This window comes from Octopus sinensis, linkage group LG8 (genome assembly GCF_006345805.1).
Source record: "Octopus sinensis linkage group LG8, ASM634580v1, whole genome shotgun sequence".
NCBI lineage: Eukaryota > Metazoa > Mollusca > Cephalopoda > Octopoda > Octopodidae > Octopus > Octopus sinensis.
In genome coordinates this window covers 79,455,165-79,478,002 of record NC_043004.1, presented here as the reverse complement: position 1 = coordinate 79,478,002, position 22,838 = coordinate 79,455,165, and the positions used below count along the sequence as shown (strand labels likewise).

Genomic DNA, 22,838 nt, shown 5'->3' with positions numbered 1-22,838 from the left:
TCTTAGGTGACTGAGACTATGGCAGTCTTTGGCTGAGTCTTGCATGCAAACCCACTTGACCAAACTCCATTCTTTTGAATGCACCCATAAGTACCATATCCATTTGTTTCTTTCATCTTTCCTTAACTCTGGTGACCTTCTAAAACTCACTCAACTCCACCAGCTCAACAGATACCCTTCTCTTTAAATCAATGGTTGGCAAAGTGGCTAGTATTCCCTCCTAGGGGTCTGTGGTTGTCCATGAGTTCGATAAACACCCGAAATGATTTTGAGCATTAAGAGCACTGGATTGTTAATGACACAACATGACTATATTTTTATAGTTCTTTATTAATTTCACTAAGCATTTTCATAAATTTTCTTTAAATATTTCTTATTAAAAAAAAAAGACTGAAAAAATTATTGCTTTTAAATCATGAAATTTTTTTTATTGATTATCCTTTAAAATTCTATTTTAGAAATTTATATGATAGAAGTCAATAAGTTATCAACAATTTCACATAGGGGGTCAATGAGATAACAAGTTTGCCAACCCCTGATTTAAATCCAACTTTTTTGTACTCCTCATATTCTTGTGTTGTGTCTCTTTTAAAATGTAATGAATGCTTTTCAGAATTTGTTGATAATATTCTATGTCTTCATTTAAGGAAATAATGAATCCCATTTGTCTCTCCATTACTCATCGATCCTTTTTGAGATTGTATATGAAATATCAAATGCTGTACATTGCATTGTTAAGATGATGCTTCCTTTTTTTATTATACCCTTCTGCTGTGGTTTTCCCATTGATACAATGTTATAAAAATAAAAACAAATAATTTAAATAAACACCTCTAGGAACTTTCTTCAACAAGACTTAATTTTGAAATTTGTCTGAGCATGTAATTACTAATGGTTACTTGCTGATGATGACTCTCAAAGATGCTGAAATTTAGAATTAGCAATTCCATTGCTGCTGCTGGATGCTTTCTGTCTGCTCAGGAATATATTTCTGTGCTTTTTAGCACTGTGCATCTAAACAAGATGCTTTCTCAAGACAAATATCACTTTTTTTCCTGGCTATTTTACAGTATATCTATATCAACTAAGATTTACAGAATGCTATTTTGAATGCTTCCATTGTTGAGAATGCTTCCATTGCTAGAATGCAGTTGTTGCTAATAATGGTATATAATATATATGTGTGTGCCTACCAGAACAGAATGGAGATCCTAAAACCACAGTGCCATGTAAAAAGCACTGGTGCTACCTAAAACATTTTGGTGATGGTACCATGTAAAAAGCACCCAGTACACTCTGTAGTTGGTGCTAGGAAGGGCATCAGACCATAGAAACCAAGCCAAAACAGACTATGGAACCAGGTGTGGCCCCTGACCTAGCCAGTTCCTGTCAAGCTGTCCAACACATGCTATCATGGGAAACATGTTAAATGATGATGATGTATTATATGTGGCTGTATTTCACATATATATATATATTAGACAAGTTTCAAAAACTACAAAATATAAATATCCACACTACAACACTTGAAATGTACCTCTTATAACTCTTTATCTCAATTTGAATGTACGTGAAGGTATTTAGAATGCCCAAACTTATTTCTGCAAATGTGCTTAGCACTGATGCTGATCAGTTTAATCAATAAGTGTAGGAGCACTAAAAATAGTGGGGGTCAGAGGGGCCTCATTTAAGCGGCCCTTCAGAAATTGAACCTCCTTACAATACTCCCTGGGAGTCCATGGTATGAAATTCATTATCATTGCTCCAATTTGGTCGCCAGTGCCACATTTAGTTTAAAATGCTGTAAAAATAGAGGGGATCAATGGGATCCCAAATAGGTGGCCCTTAAAAAAGTAGACCCCTTTAGGACATCCCTGTGGGATTAGAGGAGTTGCTGGTTTGAGTTTCATTGTCCTTGCACCAACGGTCTAGGAGGAGTTAAAGAACATAAAAATGTAACAAACAGAGAAACATCACTCAGATTTATAGTAGAATAAAATTAATAAATGGAGTAGCTGACTTTATACTCCTCCCATGGTTTACAATTGTTTCAACAATGTACAAGTGACAGACCAAACAGCATGTATGTAGACCTGGATGAGAACTGTGACATCTTGCCCTTTGTGTAATGTATATGGCACGATAGCTTGTGCAGTCATCTATTCATAGCTGAACAAATGAATAAAAGGCAATTTCAGATAGTTGCCACCCACATGAGTGCTATTTGAAGTAAACACCTGGATTATCTGTTCCTTTCTCTCTTGCTACATACACACACAACACACACACACACATGCACTGTACTTATGCATACTCATAACAGTTTATCTATAGACATAAAAACAGTGTTGATATGATGAACTTAATCCCTTAGTGTTCACATATTTTTGAATTAATCATGCCTTACCTTGTAGCTTCAAATCTCATAGCTTCAAGATTTTGATAATATAGTTGTCTATTTTTAGAGTGATATTGTAGGGTAGGTGTGAAAAGTTGGATCAGACCAGTTTGAACATAAAACCAGTAAAATATTCAGTCTGTATTGAACAGTTTAAATGCTAAAGGGTTAAGCTGTAATGAATGAAGAAAGTTTATCCTGATAACACTGCTGTGTTATGAAGGCAAACTTTAACTTACCTTATTTTTAGATTAATTCTGAATTGTTCTAAATTCCTTTAAATTTAAATAAATTATCAATACCTGTGTAAATCCAATTTTTCTGTTATTTTTCCCTTTAGTCCAAAGATAAAATGATGAGGGGTGATCGGCGAAGATGTGTCCGATTAAAGGTAAGTTACCTTTCTTCATTAAAAACACAATAATATTTGTTGGTGTTTCTTGGTATTAGTTTAGTCTGGATTTTTTTTTAATGGGATAGTATGTGTGGGATGGGGTTGTGGGATGGGGTTGTGGGGAAGACAGATGTGTTCCAAGGCAACATACATTGTTATCCTTGAATTCAGCATAGTTGTTATGTATGCACTTATTTCAATTTTACTATTAGGAAAGGCATCCGGCTGTAGAAACATTATCAGATTGGAGCCTGGTGCAGCTGCTGGGTCTCCAAACCTCAGTTGAACTGTCCAGCCCATGTCAACATGAAAACGGACATTAAACGATGATGATATATATATATATATAATTTGGTGGCATATAAAAAGCACCATTCAAGCGTGGTCGATGCCACTGCCGGTTGACTGGTCCTGTGCCGGTGGTACATTAAAAGGACCATTCAAGCATGGTTGTTGCTGGTGCCGCCTGACTAGTCCTCATGCTGGTGGCATGTAAAAAGCACCCACTTCACTCTCGGAGTGGTTGGCATTAGGAAGGACGTTCAGCTGTAGAAACTTTAACAAATTAGATCGGAGCCTCGTGCAGCCTTCTGGCTTGCCAGCCCTCAGGCAAACCATCCAACCCATGCCAGCATGGAAATTGGACGTTAAACGTTTATGATGATGATGATGATATAAATTGATAGAACATGGGCATAGCTTGGTATTCCTTTTTTCCTGTTACATATGTTTCACTATTCAGCAATGCCTGGCACCACACTACAGATGCAGCCAGTAGATGCAGCTCATGGAACAAACATGTAGCAAACACATTGTCAGATAATCAATGTAGAAATATTAGACAAGCAGCAATCAAATTGAGACACACTGGAGGCACATGCGGGAGGGGGATGGAGGAGGTAGGTAGTTAAGCTGGCCATCATGCGCTCTTTGTATTATGCCATAGCCCACCATCAGATGCAGACAACATGTGTGCAAGCAATAATTCTAGTTTAACATGATTAACATTAGAGCTGAAACCTATGTGGTTTAATTGGTGTGCATCTAATCGTACCTATATATATATATATATATATAAAATTAAAGAAAATGGCAAAGAAAAACAAATATAGTGAAATCTCAGTTAAATTGATTTGTACCACAATGGAAAGTAATACATGTAAGATTCAGGAATGGATCAACAAAAGAAATAACCAGAAAAAATCCTACATGTTTCAGTCCGGCTTTAGGTTTGAACTATCAGCATTCAATCTATTTTAGATGCAATAAAAATTACATTTAGTCGGATACAAATAAATTTAACCAAGTATCCACTATATTTTTTCTTCTCCTTTTTCTATTAACTTTACACATTATTGGACTGTTTATATATTGTGGAACTTTCTTTCAATATTTTTGATAACACCAGTTGGTATCTAGACTTATAGATAATCCCTTAAGAGGAAATTAAATCCTGAATACTTGTGTGTATATATAAGGTGTATTATGAGCATTTATAGGATATAATCCTATATAAACTCAACTGTGGTGGCACAATGGCCCAGTGGTTAGGGCAACAGACTCGTAATCGATAGGATCGCGTTTTCAATTCCCAGACCAGGTGTTGTGAGTGTTTATTGAGCAAAGGCACCTGAAGCTCCACAAGGCTCTGGCAGGGAGTGGTGGCGAACCCTGCTGTACTCTATTACCACAATTTCACTCTTTCTTCCTGTTTCTGTTGTACCTGTATTTCAAAGGGGCCAGCCTTGTCACTCTCTGTGTCACACTGAATCTCCCCAAGAACTACATTAAGGGTACATGTGTCTGTAGAGTACTCAGCCATTTGAACATTAATTTCTTGAGCATGCTGTTCCGTTGATTGGATCAACTGGAACCTTTGTCGTCGTGACCGACGGAGTGCCATGACAATTATATATATATATATATAAGTGCTGAAATGTGTATTGTGAGATACAAATAAGGTAATCTATTTTCAAATGCACAAACGCTGATAGAACAGCAGAGACAGGATAAAATATCCATACAAAGAGGAAAAATATGCCAGCAACAAGCCATAGATATATAATCATCATTTAACATCTGTCTTCCATGCTGGTGTAGATTGGACATTTTGACAGGATGCAGTGAGCCCCAGTGTCTGCTTGGACATGGTTTCTATGGCTGGATGCCCTTCCTAATGCCAACCACTTAACAGTGTGCGCAGAGTACTTGTTTTTATGGAATCAGTAGCAGTGAGGTCACCGAGTAACTTGCAAGACTAAGAATCCCTTGTGCTGAGTGAGGTCACAGTAGAATAGGAGGTAGTTTTGTTGTTTGGAGACGAGTGGGTTAAAGTATGAAAGAAAGATCCAGAACAGATTTCTTGCTGTAGAGGTGCTACATGGTTACTTGCATTATAAAGGAATGGATGTAACTGGGGTGGATATGGAAAGAGGGATAAAATAGTTGTGATGAGGTGTCAGGGTGGACCCTAAAAGTACTAGAAGCTAAACAGAAGTCTATTTAAGACTTTTCTTACCAAGTTAAGTAATTTCCGTTATTCTTGATTTTTTTTGCAAAACTGAATCTAATAACTTTGAATTTCCTTTTGGTGTTCCCACTTATGCGTACCTTTTCCTTCTTTGGACACTAAAACTCTGCTTGCGAAGACCTGTTGAGGCGAGTGAAATCAAAAATCAAAATCAAATTCGATGACTGGTGTCCGTCCTAGCGGAGTGCAAAGAGCACCATACGAGTGTGTTCCTTGACAGAGCGGCTAACCGGCTTCCGTGCCAGTGGCACCTAAAAGGCACCATTTTAGCGTGATTGTTACCAACGTCACCTTACTGGCACCTGTGCTTGTGGCATGTGTAAAAGATTCGAGCGAGGTCGTTGCCAGAACCGCCTGACTGGCACGTAAAAGCACCCACTACACTCTCGGTGTGGTTGGCATTAGGAAGGGCATCCAGCTGTAGAAACTCTGCCAGATCGAGATTGAAGCCTGGTGCAGCCATCTGGTTCGCTAGCCCTCAGTCATTCGTCCAACCCATGCTAGCATGGAAAGCGGACGTTAAATGATGATGATGATTCAAATATTTGTAACCCTATAGTTATTTACTCCAAATGGAATGTTGCAACTCATTTAAAATTCTTTCTCTGGTTTCCCTTCCTACCATAACTATACAAAACAGATAAACAAATACTTCAGTAACATCCTCTCACCCCTTACATACTCTTGCCCACTGTTGAGTAATATTTTCTACTCCTACTCCTTTCTGTGGTTGCTATCATAACTTCTACTTCCTAGATCTCTTAATTCTTTTCAACATTACATGAGGTAGGAGGCTGCACCTGTCCATTCTTTTCTCTTCCTCTGAAATTACTGAATGGCATTTCAAATAGTTCTTCTTGCATATTCTGACTTTGCCAGCTGCACTAGCCTGAACTGAAACCAATCCCAAGAATTAATATTAACTGCACAAATTAGTATTAACCTTATCACTCTAACATATTACATTTGTTACATTTATTTAACCTTTTGAATACCAGTTTGACTGAGTTTGCCCCTGTTTGTGGGATGTAAAATTTCTGTTTTAAAGTTACCTAAATTAAAACCTTCCATTAAAATTTAATGAAATTAGGAACTTATGTCCCAAGTATCTGCTTAATAACGACAGTTATTTTACTAAGTTCTTCATTATCTTCAAAATTAATTAAAACAAATGCAGTGTATTTCATTAGAAATATGTTAACAAATGGGTTAACCCTCTTGGTATCCACCTCTTCTATAGCCTCAAATCTTTGCTGTTCCTAAAATCCTTGCTGGTTCAGCCGTTACAACCTGCCTGAAACTACTTCTGGTTCTCAGATACAAATTTCCTATTTTAAAGTGACCTAAATTAAAACTCCCCTTCAAAATTTTGTGTTAAATTATTTTCTGAATACCAGCTTATTGATGAGTTATTTTTCTAAATTCTATATTCTTTAAAATTAATTAAAACAAAAGCAGGGCATTTCAACAAAACGGTTTAAGCTTACATAGAAATAGTAAATTGGAAATTTAGTATTTCTTCACTAAGGCATCACCAACATCCTTTATAATACAATATATTGTTAGTTGTTTTTTGTTTTGCTTTTTACAGGGAGCCATAATTGGTATTGATGATGAAGACGATAGTACCTTCACTATTACTGCCAACCAGAAGACCTTTCATTTCCAAGGTAAACTTTACATGATATCTCATTCTAAAAGTTTATTATTGTTTTGCTTGAGGTCGGCTCTAAATAAATGGGTCTATCCTCAAGGTAATTCCACCCAAAATCATCCCATTTTTCTTATACAAAGAACTACAATATACTGTCACCTTTTTTTTCTTTTTTAAGGTGGTGGGATATGATTTGAAGAAGATCTGGCTGCTTTTTCTAGTAGAAATATACTTATAGTATTTATAATGATGAAGTTGTATAGGTTTTTTTTTTTTCCACTACTTATTTTTCTTTTTAAGAATATGCATGAGTTAGATGATATTAAGAAATGTTATTAATAAGGCAATCTTTATATCCAACTTAACATGGATGATTTGTTAGAACATTGAATGCTGCATTATTGACCTAGAGAGGGCTTCACATCATCATTGTTCAACTGTGGTCAAGACAATGGAATTTACTATGTTACGCCAGACCTCATGGTCCATCATAGCATTATGGAGGTCCTGTTGCTGGATGCCTGTATCCCTGGAGATTACATTAGGGTAGGAGAGTGTACACCCTCTGGTATCGCGAGTAGATGGCTTCCAGAGGAGAAGAGTAGAAATTACCTTGTTTTCAGCTCTATAACAATGTCCAGCAAACTGGACTCTTCTACCTTTCACAAGAGATGATAGAGGTGGTAATTTCCCATATATTTGTACTTCACATGTGGATGCATGGTACTTAAAAGTGCTAATGTTTATATCATTGGAAAACAAACATCATGTACTACAGATGCTGGAACTGCCTGGTCATGTGATTTTGACCTCCCTGGCCTCTTTCATGGCAAACATCCTGTAAATGATTCACACTGCCAACAATATATAGAATTTCATTACCTTTTCAGGCACTGATGCTGCAAATAGCTTATTAAAAAATAATTAATAACAATAGAAGCATTATTGATACCAAAAGACAAGGTATATATTCAACAGTGCCAAATCCTGCATTATTTACCATGAGCAGACCTCTCATATGGATTCATGGTGCATAAAAGCATTCATATTTATATTGTTAGCAGCATTCATGGGTGGTGGTGGTGGTGAGCTCATCACTCCATTGTACTCTGGAATAAGTCAGAATATTCGACTTGCCTCTGTCATTCTTTTCTACTCTAGGCACAAGGCCCAAAATTTTTGGGGAGCAGGGAACAGTCAATTAGATTTACCCCAGTATGCAACTGGTACTTACTTTATCGGCCCCAAAAGGATGAAAGCAAAGTCGACCTCAATGGAATTTGAACTCAGAATGTAAAGACAGACGAAATACCGCTAAGCATTTCGCCTGCCGTGCTAACGTTTCTGCCTCTGTCATTCAAACAAAATGAGTATTTGAGTGATCAGTTGTTGTTTTGTACTCAGTGAGCCCTAATTGAGTACTTGATCCTGTTATACTTCCTAATTTAAAATGATCTAAATTAAAATCTTCCATCAATGTTTCATATCAATTTGTTTCAAGCAGCAGCTTAAATAATGAGTTGTTACTTAATCCTTCATTATTTTTAAAATTATTGAAACGAAGGAATATGGTAACAAAAGAGTTAAAGTGATCTAAATTAAGACTTTTTTCAAAATTTAATGTTAATTTATGTTTCTAATATCAATTTAATAATGACAAATTTATTTTATTAAATTCTTCATTATTTTCAAAACGAAGTGAAACAAAAGCACCAATAATTTCAATATGCTGTTTATTACCCCATTTCAACAGAAAAATGATAACAAAAAGGCTAAATGCCCTGTTCATTGAATGTGTTAACATGCGCTAAAATATCTAATTATTAGTTGAATGAGTGCTAACATACGTAGCATAATGAATAAAAATTTTCAGCTAATTAAAGTTACTGCTGTAATGAGGAGAAGGAATCCTAACCTACAATGGTTAATGTTAGTGAAATTAGTCAAGACAAAGGAAAGACAACTCTGGAATTATAATTGATGAGAATTAGAATTATGCATGCTGTGAGATAAAAGCATTTATTTCAAGGATTAATTTTGATTAAATCATGTTTGTAGTTGGTTTGAGAAAGACAAAACATGAAAGGCTCACCTCAACAATTTCATACAAAAGCCTGAATTTACAAAACCATGTTTGTTTTATTCCGAAAATAAATCTCATTAAGTTATCAGTTGTTTTATTCATTTGTTATTATGTCTGTTTTTCCAAGCTGGCATGGGTTAGAATATATATTTTCTTTATTGTCCACAAGGGGCTAAACATGGAGGGGACAAACAAGGACAGACAAACAGATTAAGTCGATTACATTGACCTCAGTGCGTAACTGGTACTTAATTTATCGACTCCGAAAGGATGAAAGGCAAAGTCGACCTCGGCGGAATTTGAACTCAGAACGTAGCGGCGGACGAAATACCGCAAAGCATTTCGCCCGGCGTGCTAATGTTTCTGCTAGCTCGCCGCCTTAGGATATATTATCAAGACATTATTTTACTGGTGAATGTCTTTATCTCTTTCTAACCCTTACCAGTTTTTCAAGTAAGGGATCTCGTATTCCACATGGCTTTGAAGGCATGAAACATGCAAATGATCTGCTGAGAAGTGATAACATTCCTACTTGTTGGCCATGACTTTTGCAGAAGAAAGTGCAAATGGTCTCACACACGGTTTTGTGTTCAGTCCTACTACATGGCCTCATGGGCGAGTGCCTTTTACTATAGACCCAGGCTGGCCAAAGCCTTGTCTGTTAGTGTCTCCTTGTGTATACAAACAGTGTCATTAATTTCCAATATTTTTCAAAACCATTTCTGTCCATGGAGAAATTTTACCTTGCTTGGAAACAGGTGAGGGTTGGTGACAGGAAGGGCATCCGGTTGTAGAAAACCTGCCTTGACAAATTCTGTCCAACCCATGCATGCATGGAAAAGTAGATGTTAGAACAAAGATACATACATTTACACTCACACACATACACATGATGATGGTTCTACTAAATCCTCTCATGAGGCTATGGTCAGCCCAAGGCTATACTGTGGGACAGAACCAAAAACCATGTAGTTGGGAGGGAAACAGTTAATTATACAGCCATACCTGAACCTCGGTTTCATTCTATTGTATTTTAACATATGCATTGTATGCAGACATTTTCAGTTATATTTATCTCCACTTAAAGGTGGATGTTGTGTTAGAACACAAAATACTGTGTCATTTACTTGGAGAGAACCTTTTATATGGACTTGTGGTGCATATATGCACTCTTGTTTATATCACTAGCAGGTGATAATCCTTCACCATCACTCCCAGGACTACCAGATCATGTGATTTTGGTTTTCCTTAGCCTTGTCAATTATAGACACCCAAAAGCTAGAGATAGCAGCAATTCTTCTGTAAGCAATATGTATTGAATCTTGGTTCCTTATCAACCAGTGGGATTATTGAAAATAATTAATAGCAATAGTAGGAATATTAATAACGAAAGGTAATACTTATCCCTGCTTGAAGGTGAATGCTATGTCAGAACACAAAATACTGTGTTATTTACCTTGAGAGAACCTCTTATATGGACTTGTGGTGCATGCATGCACTCTTGTTTATATTGCTAGCAGGAGATAATCCTCCACCATCGCCACTAGGATTACCAGATCATGTAATTTCAGCCTTCCTTGGCCTTATTAATAGTAGACACACAAAAGCTAGAGATAGCAGCGATTCCTCTGCAAGCAATATACAGAGAATCTCGGTGTCTTATCAGGCTCTGGTGTTGCAAATAGCCTGTGGGATTATTAAAAAATAATGGCAACAGAAGCAGTGTTAATACCAGAAGATAATATTTATCCCCACTTAAAAGTGGATGTTGTGTAAGAACACAGAATACTGCATTAGTTACCATGAGATGACTTCTCATATGAACTTGTGGTGCATATATGCACTTGTGTTTATATTGCTAGCAGCAGATAATTGTCTGCCATTGCTGCTAGGACGACCAGACCAAGTGATTTCAGCCTTCTTTGACCTTGTCAATGGTTGGCACCCAAAAGCTAGAGATAGCAGCGATACCTCCATCAGCAATATACCGAGAATCTTATCAGGCACTGGTGTCGCAAGTAGCCACTGGGATTATTAAATAATAATTAATAACAGCAGAAGCAGTATTAATATCAAAAGGTAACATTTAGTCCCATACACTCTCCACTTTTAGGTGCAGATAAATGTTACCTTTTGGTATTCTGTTTCTGTTGTTATTAATTATTGTCAGTTATATTTCAAACTGGGCATGAATTAAAAATGTGTTCGTAATCTGTGTAAGCAGGTTATTTGTAGTGACACAGCACATAGGCCGTGATCGTTAGCAAATGATAAATAGTAACACTTTGTTACTTAATGATGGTGTTGAGTTGATGAGAGTGAGTGAAGGAGATAGCAAAGAAGCTGTGACTATTATGGAATAAAATAATAGCTCTTTGTTATTTAAGACAGTGTTTAAGGTGATGAGAATGGGTGGTGGGAGGAGGCAGTCGAACTGAAATGAATGAGTAATTCTTGTGTGTTTCTGTAGTAGTGAAAACAATTAATCAAAGTCTGGTGGTCTTTTGATTAGTAACAATAGAAGTAGTTACTAAGACTACAGGTAGTTAGGACTTATATAATACCAATTGGGGTAGGCTGAGGGTGAAGGTCCAGCAGGTGACCTGACCTGACCTGACCTGACCTCATTTGGCCTGATTTCTGTTTAATGACTGAGGAACAGTTTCCTGTTTTGGGTGACAGTTCTTTTAAACTCGCCAAATTGTTTGAAACAAAACATTGTAAAGTGAGAAGTGAAATAACGAGTTGTGAAGAAACCAGATGGAGATGTGTTCTTAGGGTTAAAGTCTGTTGTGTGTGCGTGTTTGATGGTTTGAAATAAATGGTGAACGAAGCATGAGAAACCAACTCAACTGGTTATTTAACACACGTCTCTGTAAGGAACTACTTTGTAGCTCTATCACGTTCCTTCCTAATTCTGGCCAGTTGCCATGGAACTGCTCTGCTGTCTTCTGTCTTGTCCATTTTAGAGGCTCTCATTTAATTTTATTTTTATTTATTTCTGTATATTTATTGAATTATTTTCTTTCTTTTTATCCTGTTTTGGCAAGGTATATATCGTAACACGTTTATTGGCCATGTTTTACAACTTAGTGTTCTACCTGGCTATGAAGCAATTCGGTCAACAATTTAAAAACCTATTTGTAGATAAAAACAAGAATTTTAGTAAATTGAAAAAATTTTTCAGATTACCTAGAGGTAAGAAAGAACAAAGTATATCATAAATCATATCTTGTATATTTTATGGTAGCATTATTATTATTATTATTATTATTATCATCATCATTATTATTATTTTTTTTTTTTTTTTAAGATGGTGATCTGGCAAAATTGTTAGCATACCATACCAAATACTTAGTGGCATTTTTTCTGTCTTTATGTTCTGAGTTCAAATCCTGCCATGGTTGACTTTGCCTTTCGGGGTTGATGAAATAAGTATTAGTCATGTACTGGGGGACAATGTAATAAATTTCCCCCTCATTCAGAGTTTCAGGCCTTGTGCCCATGGTAGAAAGGATTATTATTATTATTATTATTATTATTGCTGCTGCAAACTGACAGACTCATCCGAGTATTGGACAATATACTTTGTCGGTTTTGTTTACGCTCTTTTCATTTTGGGTTCAAATCCTGCTGAGGTCTACTTTGCCTTTCATCTTTAGGGGTTTGATAAAATATAGTTCCAATCAAGTACCAGAACTGATGGTACTTGGCGGTCGACATAACTGACTGACCCCACCCCTCCTCGCTCACTAAAATTGCCTGCCTTGTGCAGAATTTGAAATAATTGTTATTCTCATTACTGTTCTCAGTTTAATGTGTTTTCTCTGTTTAACAATGTAACTGTCATTTTTTTTTTTTAGTCTAAAGAATATTTAAATATGTATGTTTGATATCAGATTAAATGTGGCCTAATTTCGGCAGCACATATTCAAGGGGAAAAAATGGCTTTACTGCTTTAAAGCATGTAATATGTAATGTAGGCCAATTCTACATATAGGGGGCCCCAGAATGATTTTTAAACCCTTTTTGCTTTTGAAAGTGAATCTTATATACAAGAAAATATGGTGTGTGTGTGTGTGTATGTTTATATATACATGAATATATGTGTGTGTGAGTGTATATATACATAAATACACACACACATACATATAGCTGCAAGTGTGGCTGTGTGGTAAGAAGCTTGCTTCCCAACCACACGGTTCTGGGTTCAGTCCTACTGCCTGGCAATTTGGGCAAGTGACTTCTATAGCCTTGGGCTGACCAAAGCCTTACAAGTGGATTTAGATAGAAATTGAAAGAAGCCCCCCCCCCACACACACACAGACACATATACACTCACGTGTGTGTATCATTGTTCTGTTTGTCCCCCACCACCACTTTACAACCAGTGTTGGTGTGTTTGCATCCCTGTAACTTAGAAGTTTGGCAGGAGAGACCAACAGAATATGTACCGGACTTTAAGAAAAGAAGACAGTTTCGGGATTGATTGATTCAACTAAAAGTTCTTCGATGCTTGCCCCAGCATGGCCGTAGTCTAATGAATTCAAGTAAAAGATAAAATATATCTAAATATATATGCACACACACACACAGCTATGTGTTTTGTTTCATAAAGTACAAAAAGTAGCCAGTTTTAGAAAGTCTCTTTTCACTGTTGTTTATTTTTAATTAATTTTTAAAAATTATTATTTGGCACTGTTCTATGCATTAAACTCTCTCTCGTTCTCTCTCTCTCTCCTTCTAAATAACCATCAACCACCAGTAGTTTATCAAATTTATCAGTGCTGTTTATGATAAAATATTCTCCCACCCCGACCCTTCTAAAACACAACACTGTTTGTTTACTCTTGTGACAGAAGCTTGGCTCTTTCTTCTGATGTAATCTGAGAGATACCATACTGGAATCTTAGTGCCCACCACATCAACTATGGTTAAACTGAATTTCAGCAAGAGAGAGAGAGAAGGAGAGAGGCAGAGGGAACGGACTGCAGTCATCGTTGTCATCGTCAGTGGTGGCGGTGGTGGTGATTGTGGTGGTGGAGTTGAACAACTTTCCACTCCTCTAGTTTTCCTTCTTCAGCCACCACAGACCACTCTTATCCTTCGGGTACCTTCTATGTTGTCCTATTGATTTTAGTTATACATACACACTACTTTTTTTTTTTTTATCACTCTCTTTCTCTCTCTCCTCATCTCATTTTTTTACAGCTCGAGATGCAGATGAAAGAGAGAAGTGGATTAAATCTCTTGAAAATACAATATTGCGGCACACACATTTTGTTAAGGTAAGAAGATTTGTTAATAATAATAATAATTATTATAATTATAATTTTGTTAGCTATTGTTTACTGCTGTTTAACTGTCCAGTTGTTTCGGGTTTAATATATATACATATATACACACTTATCCACATTAAGTTCTTATTATTTCACTGTTCCCATCAAGAGACAGACAGACAGAGAAAGAATGGAAGACAGAAAGAGACAGAGAAAGAGAGAGCGTATTTTGTGATAGTAATGTTGTCATATTATAAGAATTCTGTTCTGATAATAATCTGTCCTTTTAATTCCTTCTCATCCGTTTCTCAGTCTGCGAGAAGTTGGTAGGAACATTTTCTCTGTGTGTGCGCCACGTATGAGTTTCCTCCTTTTCTCTTCTCTCTTCCAGCAGACTTTCTTACTTTCCATTCCTAATTCTTTACTCTTTCTTCAGTAGCTTGTTCTGTTTTGTTTTGTTTTTTGTTCCATTTTTTTTTTTATCAGTTCAGTTAGTCTTCCAGATGTACGTATATTTAGAGGCTTGCATCTCATTATCTGTGTTTTTCTGCCTGTATACATGTGTGTGTGTGTGTATGCACACACACAGACACACACACATATGCATATTATATGCTTATCTGTATGTATATTTCTGTGTGTGTGCATGTGTATATGGTAAGCATAATCCTTTTTGTTGGATCTGCACTGGTCTGGTTAAAATAAAACACTTATCGGTTTCTGTTAAGAAGTGTGTGTGTGCTGTATTATATATATATATATATATATATATATATGCATATATGCCACACAACCTCTCATTATTTAATAGTTTTCTGTATAAGCTCTTGTATCACCAACTACCTGTCTCTTCAGGCAATCTCTCTCTCTCTCTCCTCTCTCTCTCTCTCTCTCTCTCTCTCTCTCTCTCTCCCCTTACTAACTGCTGACAAAAAGCTTTCATTAATGCTATCTACACTGTATAAATTGTATTTGTGTAGAAGGAAATAAAAATAACATTTTTCTAGTGGAGGTTTTTTTTTTCTTTGCTGTTTTATTAATAGTAACAAAAAACAGACTATAGAAAATATTTGAAATGTGAGGGCATTGAATCTTTCTGAGTTTTTATTATTATTTTATTTTGTGGCGGTATGGTTAAGAAGCTCTCTTTGCAACCACGTGGTTTTGAGTTCAATCCCATTGTACATAATATCCCTGGCCAACCAATGTCTTATGAATGAATTTAGGAGATAGAAACTGTGTGGAAGTTTGTCTCATAATTTACAGGTCATTGAACAATTGATGGCTTCTAGATGGTCTAATTTTTGCTGATATAAGCATTACCACAGATAGAAATGGGGTGGGAGTGTACGTGGGGGATATTTATATGTGTAAAATATGCTACATGTTGGCCAATATGCAAAGGAAACAAATAATGGTCCATGACAAAAATATTACCATTCATTCTTAGTTTTGATTTACACCTACAACATCCCAGAAGACGGAGCGCTTTAAAAGTAATTTGAATACAAAATAGTTGAAGGATTATGGTTAATTGCAGAATGAAAATTAAAGTTTGTACATTAACTGTTTTTATAAATGGATGTTTACTTCAAAACAAAGAAAAAAAGAATCCTCCCCGATTCACTCCTGGTTCTAGGGTACAAAACTTCCTTTCAGAATTCCCTGTTAATCTGTGTTCCAAAGACCAGCTTAATAATGACTAAGTTATTTTACTGAGTATTATTTTTTAATATTAACAGAAACTAAATCGGTGTATTTTAGCAGAAATCATCACAGTCATCATCGTTCAACATCGTCATCATCACCGTCATCATCATTATGGTTGTCATTGTCACGGTCGTCATCATCACAGTCATTATCATCATCTTTATTAACATCTTCATCGTCATTATCTTCATAGTCCAACCCATGCTAGCATGGAAAGCGGACGTTAAACGACGATGATGATGATCGTCATTAACATCGTCATCACCATCTTCGTCATCACCATCATTTAATATCAGTTTTCCATGCTTGATACGAGTGGAATGGTACAGAAAAGTTAAAGCAGCCTAAATTAAAACCTTCCTCCAAAATTAATGAAGACAAACGCAGTGTATTTAAACAGAAATATGGTAAAAAAAAAAAGAGTTAAGCAAGAAAACTATTTTATCTATTAATGTTCATATACGTAAATTTACTCCAACAACAGACAAGAAGTTTGCTTGGCCAGAAGATGGATGTAAAACAGCAGCCTCCAGTAAATCTTCGTAATGAAAAGCACTTGAAATAACGGATGTTGCTGCCATAAGGTAGATGATATGTGGAGGAAATGAAAAAAACAGCAATTAGGTCACTAATTATCTACATTGTCTATAGCTGTTCACTAATTAAGCTGCTTCTCGATTTTTTGTTTCTTTAACCCTTTTGTTACCATATATCTTTTGAAATACATTGTCTTTGTTACAGTAAATTTTGAAAATAATGACAGATTTAGTAAGTTGATTTTTACCATTTTAAATTGGTGTTTGGAATGTAAACTAACAGGAAATCGCCTTAACTCTTTTGTTATTACATTTTTGTTGAAATACACTCCTGTTGTTTCCATAAGTTTTTCAAACGTTGGGCCTCATGGAGGCAATGACAAATGACTGAGATATATGGAGATATGCTGTGCTTGAGAAGACCTGGCAAGCCAAGTGAGACCGTAACTGTGGCCTATGCCAGTGCAGCATAACCGGCCCATTTAAGAGTACTCTTCAATCGTTGGGCAATAAACTGTATTTGCGAAGACTTGTTGAGCCAAGTGAAGTCATTGTTGTGATCAATCCAAGTACCGCCTGATTGGTACCCGTGCCAGTGACACATGAGAAGCACCATTCGAGCATGGTTGATGCCAGTGCTGCCTAACTGGTCCCTTTCTGGTGGCACATAGAAAGCACCATTCAAATGTGATTGTTGCTAGTGATTTGGCACATAAAAAGCACCATTTGAGCGTGGTCGTTGCCAGTGCCACCTGACTGGCCTTCATGCTGGTGACATGTAAAAAACACCCACTACATTCTTGGAGTGGTTGGCATTAGGAAGGGCATCCAACTGTAAAAACCTTGCCAGATCAGATTAAAGCCTGGTGCAGCCTTCTGGCTTGTCAGCCCTCAGTCAAACCGTCAAACCCATTCCAGCATGGAAAGCAGACGTTAAACGACGACAATGATGGTGATGATAATGAATGAAGAATTTAGTAAAATAACTTTGATATTATTAAGGTGGTATTTTAAGGTGGTGCTGCTGGTAGGATCGTTAGGGTGCTAGGCAAAATGCTTTGTGGTATTTCATCTGGCTTTACATTCTCAGTTCGAATTCTGCTGAGGTCAACTTTACCTTTCAGCTTTATGGGGTCAATAAAATAAGTAACCGATTGAGTTCTGGGGTCAATGTAATTGACAACCCCCCTCCCCTGAAATTGCTGGCCTTGTGCCAAAATTTGAAACCCGTTATTACTGCAAGGTGGCAAGCTGGCAGATTCATTAGCACATCGGGCAAAATGCTTTGCAGCGTTGTTTCCGCCTTTACATTCCAAGTTCAAATCCCACTGAGGTCAACTTTGCCTTTGATCCTTTCATGGTTGATAAAATAGGTACCAGTTGTGCACTGGGGTCAATGTAATCAACGTACCCACTCTCCTGAAATTGCTGGCCTTGTGCCAAAATTTGAAACTATTATTATTATTATTAAGCTGGTGTTTGAAACAGAAGTTAGCCTGAAACTGTGATGGGAGGTTTTAATTTAGATTACATTAAAACAAGGAGTTTGAATAATAGAACTGGGGGCAATCTGAACCAGGTTGTTATCAAAAGGGTTAATGTGTACATGGCAGTCTTTCAAGGGGATGGTGGAATCGCAGAGGAAATTAATTTCTTGGAGAGCCTAATTAACAGACCAGTTCCTTCTACCACCAATACCACTGCCGCCATCATCTCCATAATAGAGCTGTCATGGTATTAAGGGTTCTTTGGATTCTTCAGATCAGCAGATGTAGTGTTTCCTTCCAAATGAAATAACAGGTGAATTTAAGAAAGGATGCTATATTTAAACAGGATGTAGATCAGTGATGAAAGCTGGTGATGAGTAAAAAACCTGTTTTTGTAAACTGCAGGCTGCAGTACATTGGACTAATGGACTAATGGTACAGCGTTGGAATAGCACAAGTTGAGAAATATTTTCCTCTTGTTTTTTTTTTTCATGTCTCATGGTATGTTGAAGAATTGTTGAAAGAAACAAAGCTTCCCTACCATATAGATCTGGGTTCAGTCCCACTGCGGGGCACTTTGGGCAAATGTCTTCTGCTACTGCCCTGGGTTGACCAAAGCCTTCTGAGTGGATTTGACAGGTGGAAACTGAAAGAAGCCTGTCGCATGCATGTGTATATGTTATGTGTGTGTGTATGTGATGTGTATGTATGTGTGTATGTGATGTGTATGTATGTGTGTATGTGTTGTGTGTATATGTATATGTGTACATGTGTGTGTATATGTATGTGTGTGTATCTGTGTGCATGTCTTCGTGTTTGCCTCGTCCTCACCCGTCTCACTACTTGACAACTAGTATTGGTTTGTATATGTCCCTATAACTTAGTAGTTCGACAAAAGTTACCAATGAAGTAAGTACCAGGCTTGGTTTCTGCAAAAGGTTCCTAGGGGTTCTGTGAGAAAGAGTGAGATAAGCCAATGCTAATTTCATGATTGTAATATTACCATACATGCACAACATGTTATTGGTTATTGTAATATAGACATCATCCTATCTAACCTATTATGTTATCAAAAAAATATAACAACCATACATATATATGTGTGTATAGTGTGTGTGTGTGTATATATATATATATATTTACCATGTGAACTATGATGAAAAAACTGAGTATGATGTGGTCTATAATTTCAGAGGTTCCTTGAGACGTGTAATTTATTTTAAGGGTTAAGCAAAGGGTAAAAAGGTTGAGAAACACTGCTTTAAAAAGGATAAGTACTTGGGTAAAACCCTTCAAGGGGTGCCCCAGGATGGCCTCAGTCGAATGACTGAAACAAGTCGAAAAAATTCGGATGAAATAAAAATGCCGACTTGTGAGAGGAAATGTTCTCTCTGTGCACTAATTAAGATTGCAGTGGAGTTGATGTTTCATGAAATATTTATTGTTTCTTCGAGTGATATCAGAATAAAGACACAAGCAGCTGCTGGTGAGATTTGCATTGAAAGAGCGCAGACTTAACAGTATAATATTCTTTGACTGGTTTCAGTCATTGGACTGCAACCATGCTGGAGCACCACCTTTAGCCGAACAAATAAACCCCACAACTACTTCTTTGTAAGCCTAGTACTTTATCAGTTTCTTTTGCTGAACTGCTAAGTTACGGGGGACGTAAACACACCAACATCACTTGTCAAGCAATGGTGGGGAGACAAACACAGACATACACACACACATATCTTTCTCTCTCTCTCTTTATATATGTATATATATATGTGTGTGTGTGTGTGTGTGTGTATGTATATGCTTGCATGGAAAGCGGACGCTAAATAACGTTGATGATATATATATATATATATACACACACACACAGTTCTATTATGTACATTATTTACAGAGGAATTATGTACATTATTTACATTTGATGGATATTTGTCCTCATCTTGTTTGTTGTTAACATATTTCAGCTGATATACCCTCCCTTCATGTTGTTATTATTATTATTATTATTATCATTTAGGTGTGTAAAAAGATTCGAGCAAGGTCATTACCAGTACCACCTGACTGGCCCTTGTGCCGGTGGCACGTAAAAAGCACCCACTACACTCTCGGAGTGGTTGGCATTAAGAAGGGCATCAAGCTGTAGAAACTCTGCCAAATCAAGATTGGAGCCTGGTGCAGCCATCTGGTTCACCAGCCCTCAGTCAAAATCGTCCAAGCGGACGTTAATGATGATAATGAGGTCACTGCCAGGAATTGAACTCGGAAACTTGGGGTTAGTAGCCTGCGCTCTTAACCACTATACCATATGCCTGTGGGCAATTATAGAGTGAATTTTAGGGCTTATAAATCTAATATTTTCCTATCCTACCAGGCAGTGATCTGAATAATAATAATAGTAATAATAATAATATCAAAAGATACCAGGTTCGAAATTTGCCCAAGAAACCTGATGAAGGCTGGAGGGTCTATCAGCCAAAATATTGTGTTAACAACAGGCAAGATGAGGCCAAATATTCGTCAAATGTAAATAATGTGTGTGTATATATATATATATATATATATATATATATATTTATATATATACGATGGGATTCTTTCAGTTTCCGTCTACAAAATCCACTCACAAGGATTTGGTCGGCCTGAGGTTTTAGTAGAAAACGCTTGTCCAAGTTTCCACACAGTGGAACTTAAGCTGGGACCATGAGGTTGGTAAGCAAGCTACTTACTACACAGCCACTCTTGCACCTATATATATATATATATCATCATCATCGTTTAACGTACATTTTCCATGCTGGCATGGGTTGGATGGTTTGACTGAGGACTGGCAAGCCAGGAGGCTGCACCAGGCACCATTCTGATCTGGCAATGTTTCTGCAGCTGGATGCCCTTCCTAATTCCAACCTCTGCAAGAGTGTAGTGAGTGCTTTTTACATGTCACCGGCACAGGAGTCAGTCAGGCGGCACTAGCATCAGCCATATTTGGATGGTGCATTTTACGTGCTACTGGCATGAGCCTGTCGGGACATGTGGGCTAGCATCAACCACATTCAGATGGTGGTTTTTACATGTCACCAGCATGGGGAGCCAGTCGGGCGGCACTGGAATATATTATATATGTGTGTGTGTGTGTGTATATATAAAAAAGGGTAAAGACCCCCTTCGGTCATGAATGACCATGGGATTGCACCTAGAAAGTTACCTTCCTAGATACAAGTCTGGGCAAGGTTGTTTTATGGAAGACCAGCAGTCGCCCATGCATACCAGCCTCCCCTCCCCACGCCACCAGTGTTATCCAAGGGAAAGACAAAGGTCGATACAGCTTGGCACCTGTGACGTCGCAACTCATTTCTACAGCTGAGTGAACTGGAGCAACGTGAAATAAAGTGCCTTGCTCAAGAACACAACACGCAGCCCGGTCCGGGATTCGAGCTCACGATCGTAAGCTCGACGCTCTAACCACTGAGCCATGCGCCTTCATGCGCCTTCGTGTATATATATATATATATATATATATACAAACACACGTACACAAAAGTTGTAACTTAGTGTGCGCTTCCAACTGGTCAGGTCCCCACGCATTGCCCTCTTCTATTACCATAGAAGTTTATTGATGGAATGACTGATCTTTTCGCTTTGACCGGCAGATTTTTAAAATAATTACTTTGTAACTAAACACTTTTAAACTTTGTATACTGGTAGAATGTATTTATAAAACATCTTTTTCTCTTGGCTTTCTTGAGAAAATTCTGTAGTTTGTAAGCTATTTCTTGTTTATTTTCTTGCATTTTGGCAATTTCAACCCGTCAATGACGTCTATTGAGGTGAATTCAATATCTCCAGAGTGTTGTCAACAACAGTAATTTCCGGTGTCATATGAAATTGTCATATGAAATCTGCTGGTCAAAGCGAAAAGATCCAGAATGACAAATGTGGTCACCATAAAGAGACATCTGTACATCATTGGAATATATATATATATATATATGTACATATACATATATACATACATACGTATGGTGATTGCTCCATCTCAGTTGATTGTCATCTCCATCATCATCATCTTTTAATGTCCGCTTTCCATGCTGGTATGGGTTTGACGTTTTGACTAAGGGCCAGTGAGCCAGAGGACTGCACCAGTCTCCAATCTGATCTGGCAAAGTTTCTACAGATGCACGCCCTTCCTAACGCCAACCGCTCAGAGAGTGTAGTGGGTACTTTTTACATGCCACCAGCACAAGAGTCTGTCAGGCAGTACTGGCAACAGCCATGCTCAGATGGTACTTTTTACGTGCCACCTGCACAGGAGCCAGTCAGCAGCCCTAGCAATGATCATGTTTGAATGATGCTTCTAACGTTCCACTGGCACAGGTGTCCAATGGCATTTCCAACTTTCCATCCATGATCTCTCAGTCCCATTGCGGACCTGCATGGTTTGAAGTATAGGTGACCTATAAAAATTGTAACCTACTGTGCACTTCCAACTGGTTAGTCTCCACATAGTGCCCTCTTCTATTGCTGTAGGACTTTCAGTTGATGGAATTACAAATGTGGCCACCATAAAGAGACATCTGTACATCATTGGAATACAGTGATAAACGCTTGTATGACACAAACACCAGACTGGATAAATCGCTATTTGTTGTTTGGTCGTTTTTTTTAACTAAAATAGTCTTTTATTAATTTGAACTTTTTGGCTTGTCTTAATAGTGATAGAGCAAGGATTGCACCAATTCATGAGTTCCTTCATTTTGAGATTGTAAGGTG

General features: G+C 37.3%; 1 protein-coding gene across 3 annotated transcripts in view; it reads left to right on the top strand.

Moving 5' to 3' along the window:
- Positions 1-22,838, top strand: part of LOC115214930 (oxysterol-binding protein-related protein 9) — a 138,136-nt gene that overhangs the window by 24,360 nt on the left and 90,938 nt on the right. For all 3 annotated transcript variants that reach the window (XM_029784009.2, XM_029784010.2, XM_036505513.1), the window contains 3 exons: positions 2,739-2,789; positions 6,914-6,992; positions 14,271-14,347. In XM_029784009.2, the coding sequence (XP_029639869.1) occupies positions 2,739-2,789; positions 6,914-6,992; positions 14,271-14,347 (207 nt within the window). The remainder of the gene's footprint in view (positions 1-2,738; positions 2,790-6,913; positions 6,993-14,270; positions 14,348-22,838) is intronic.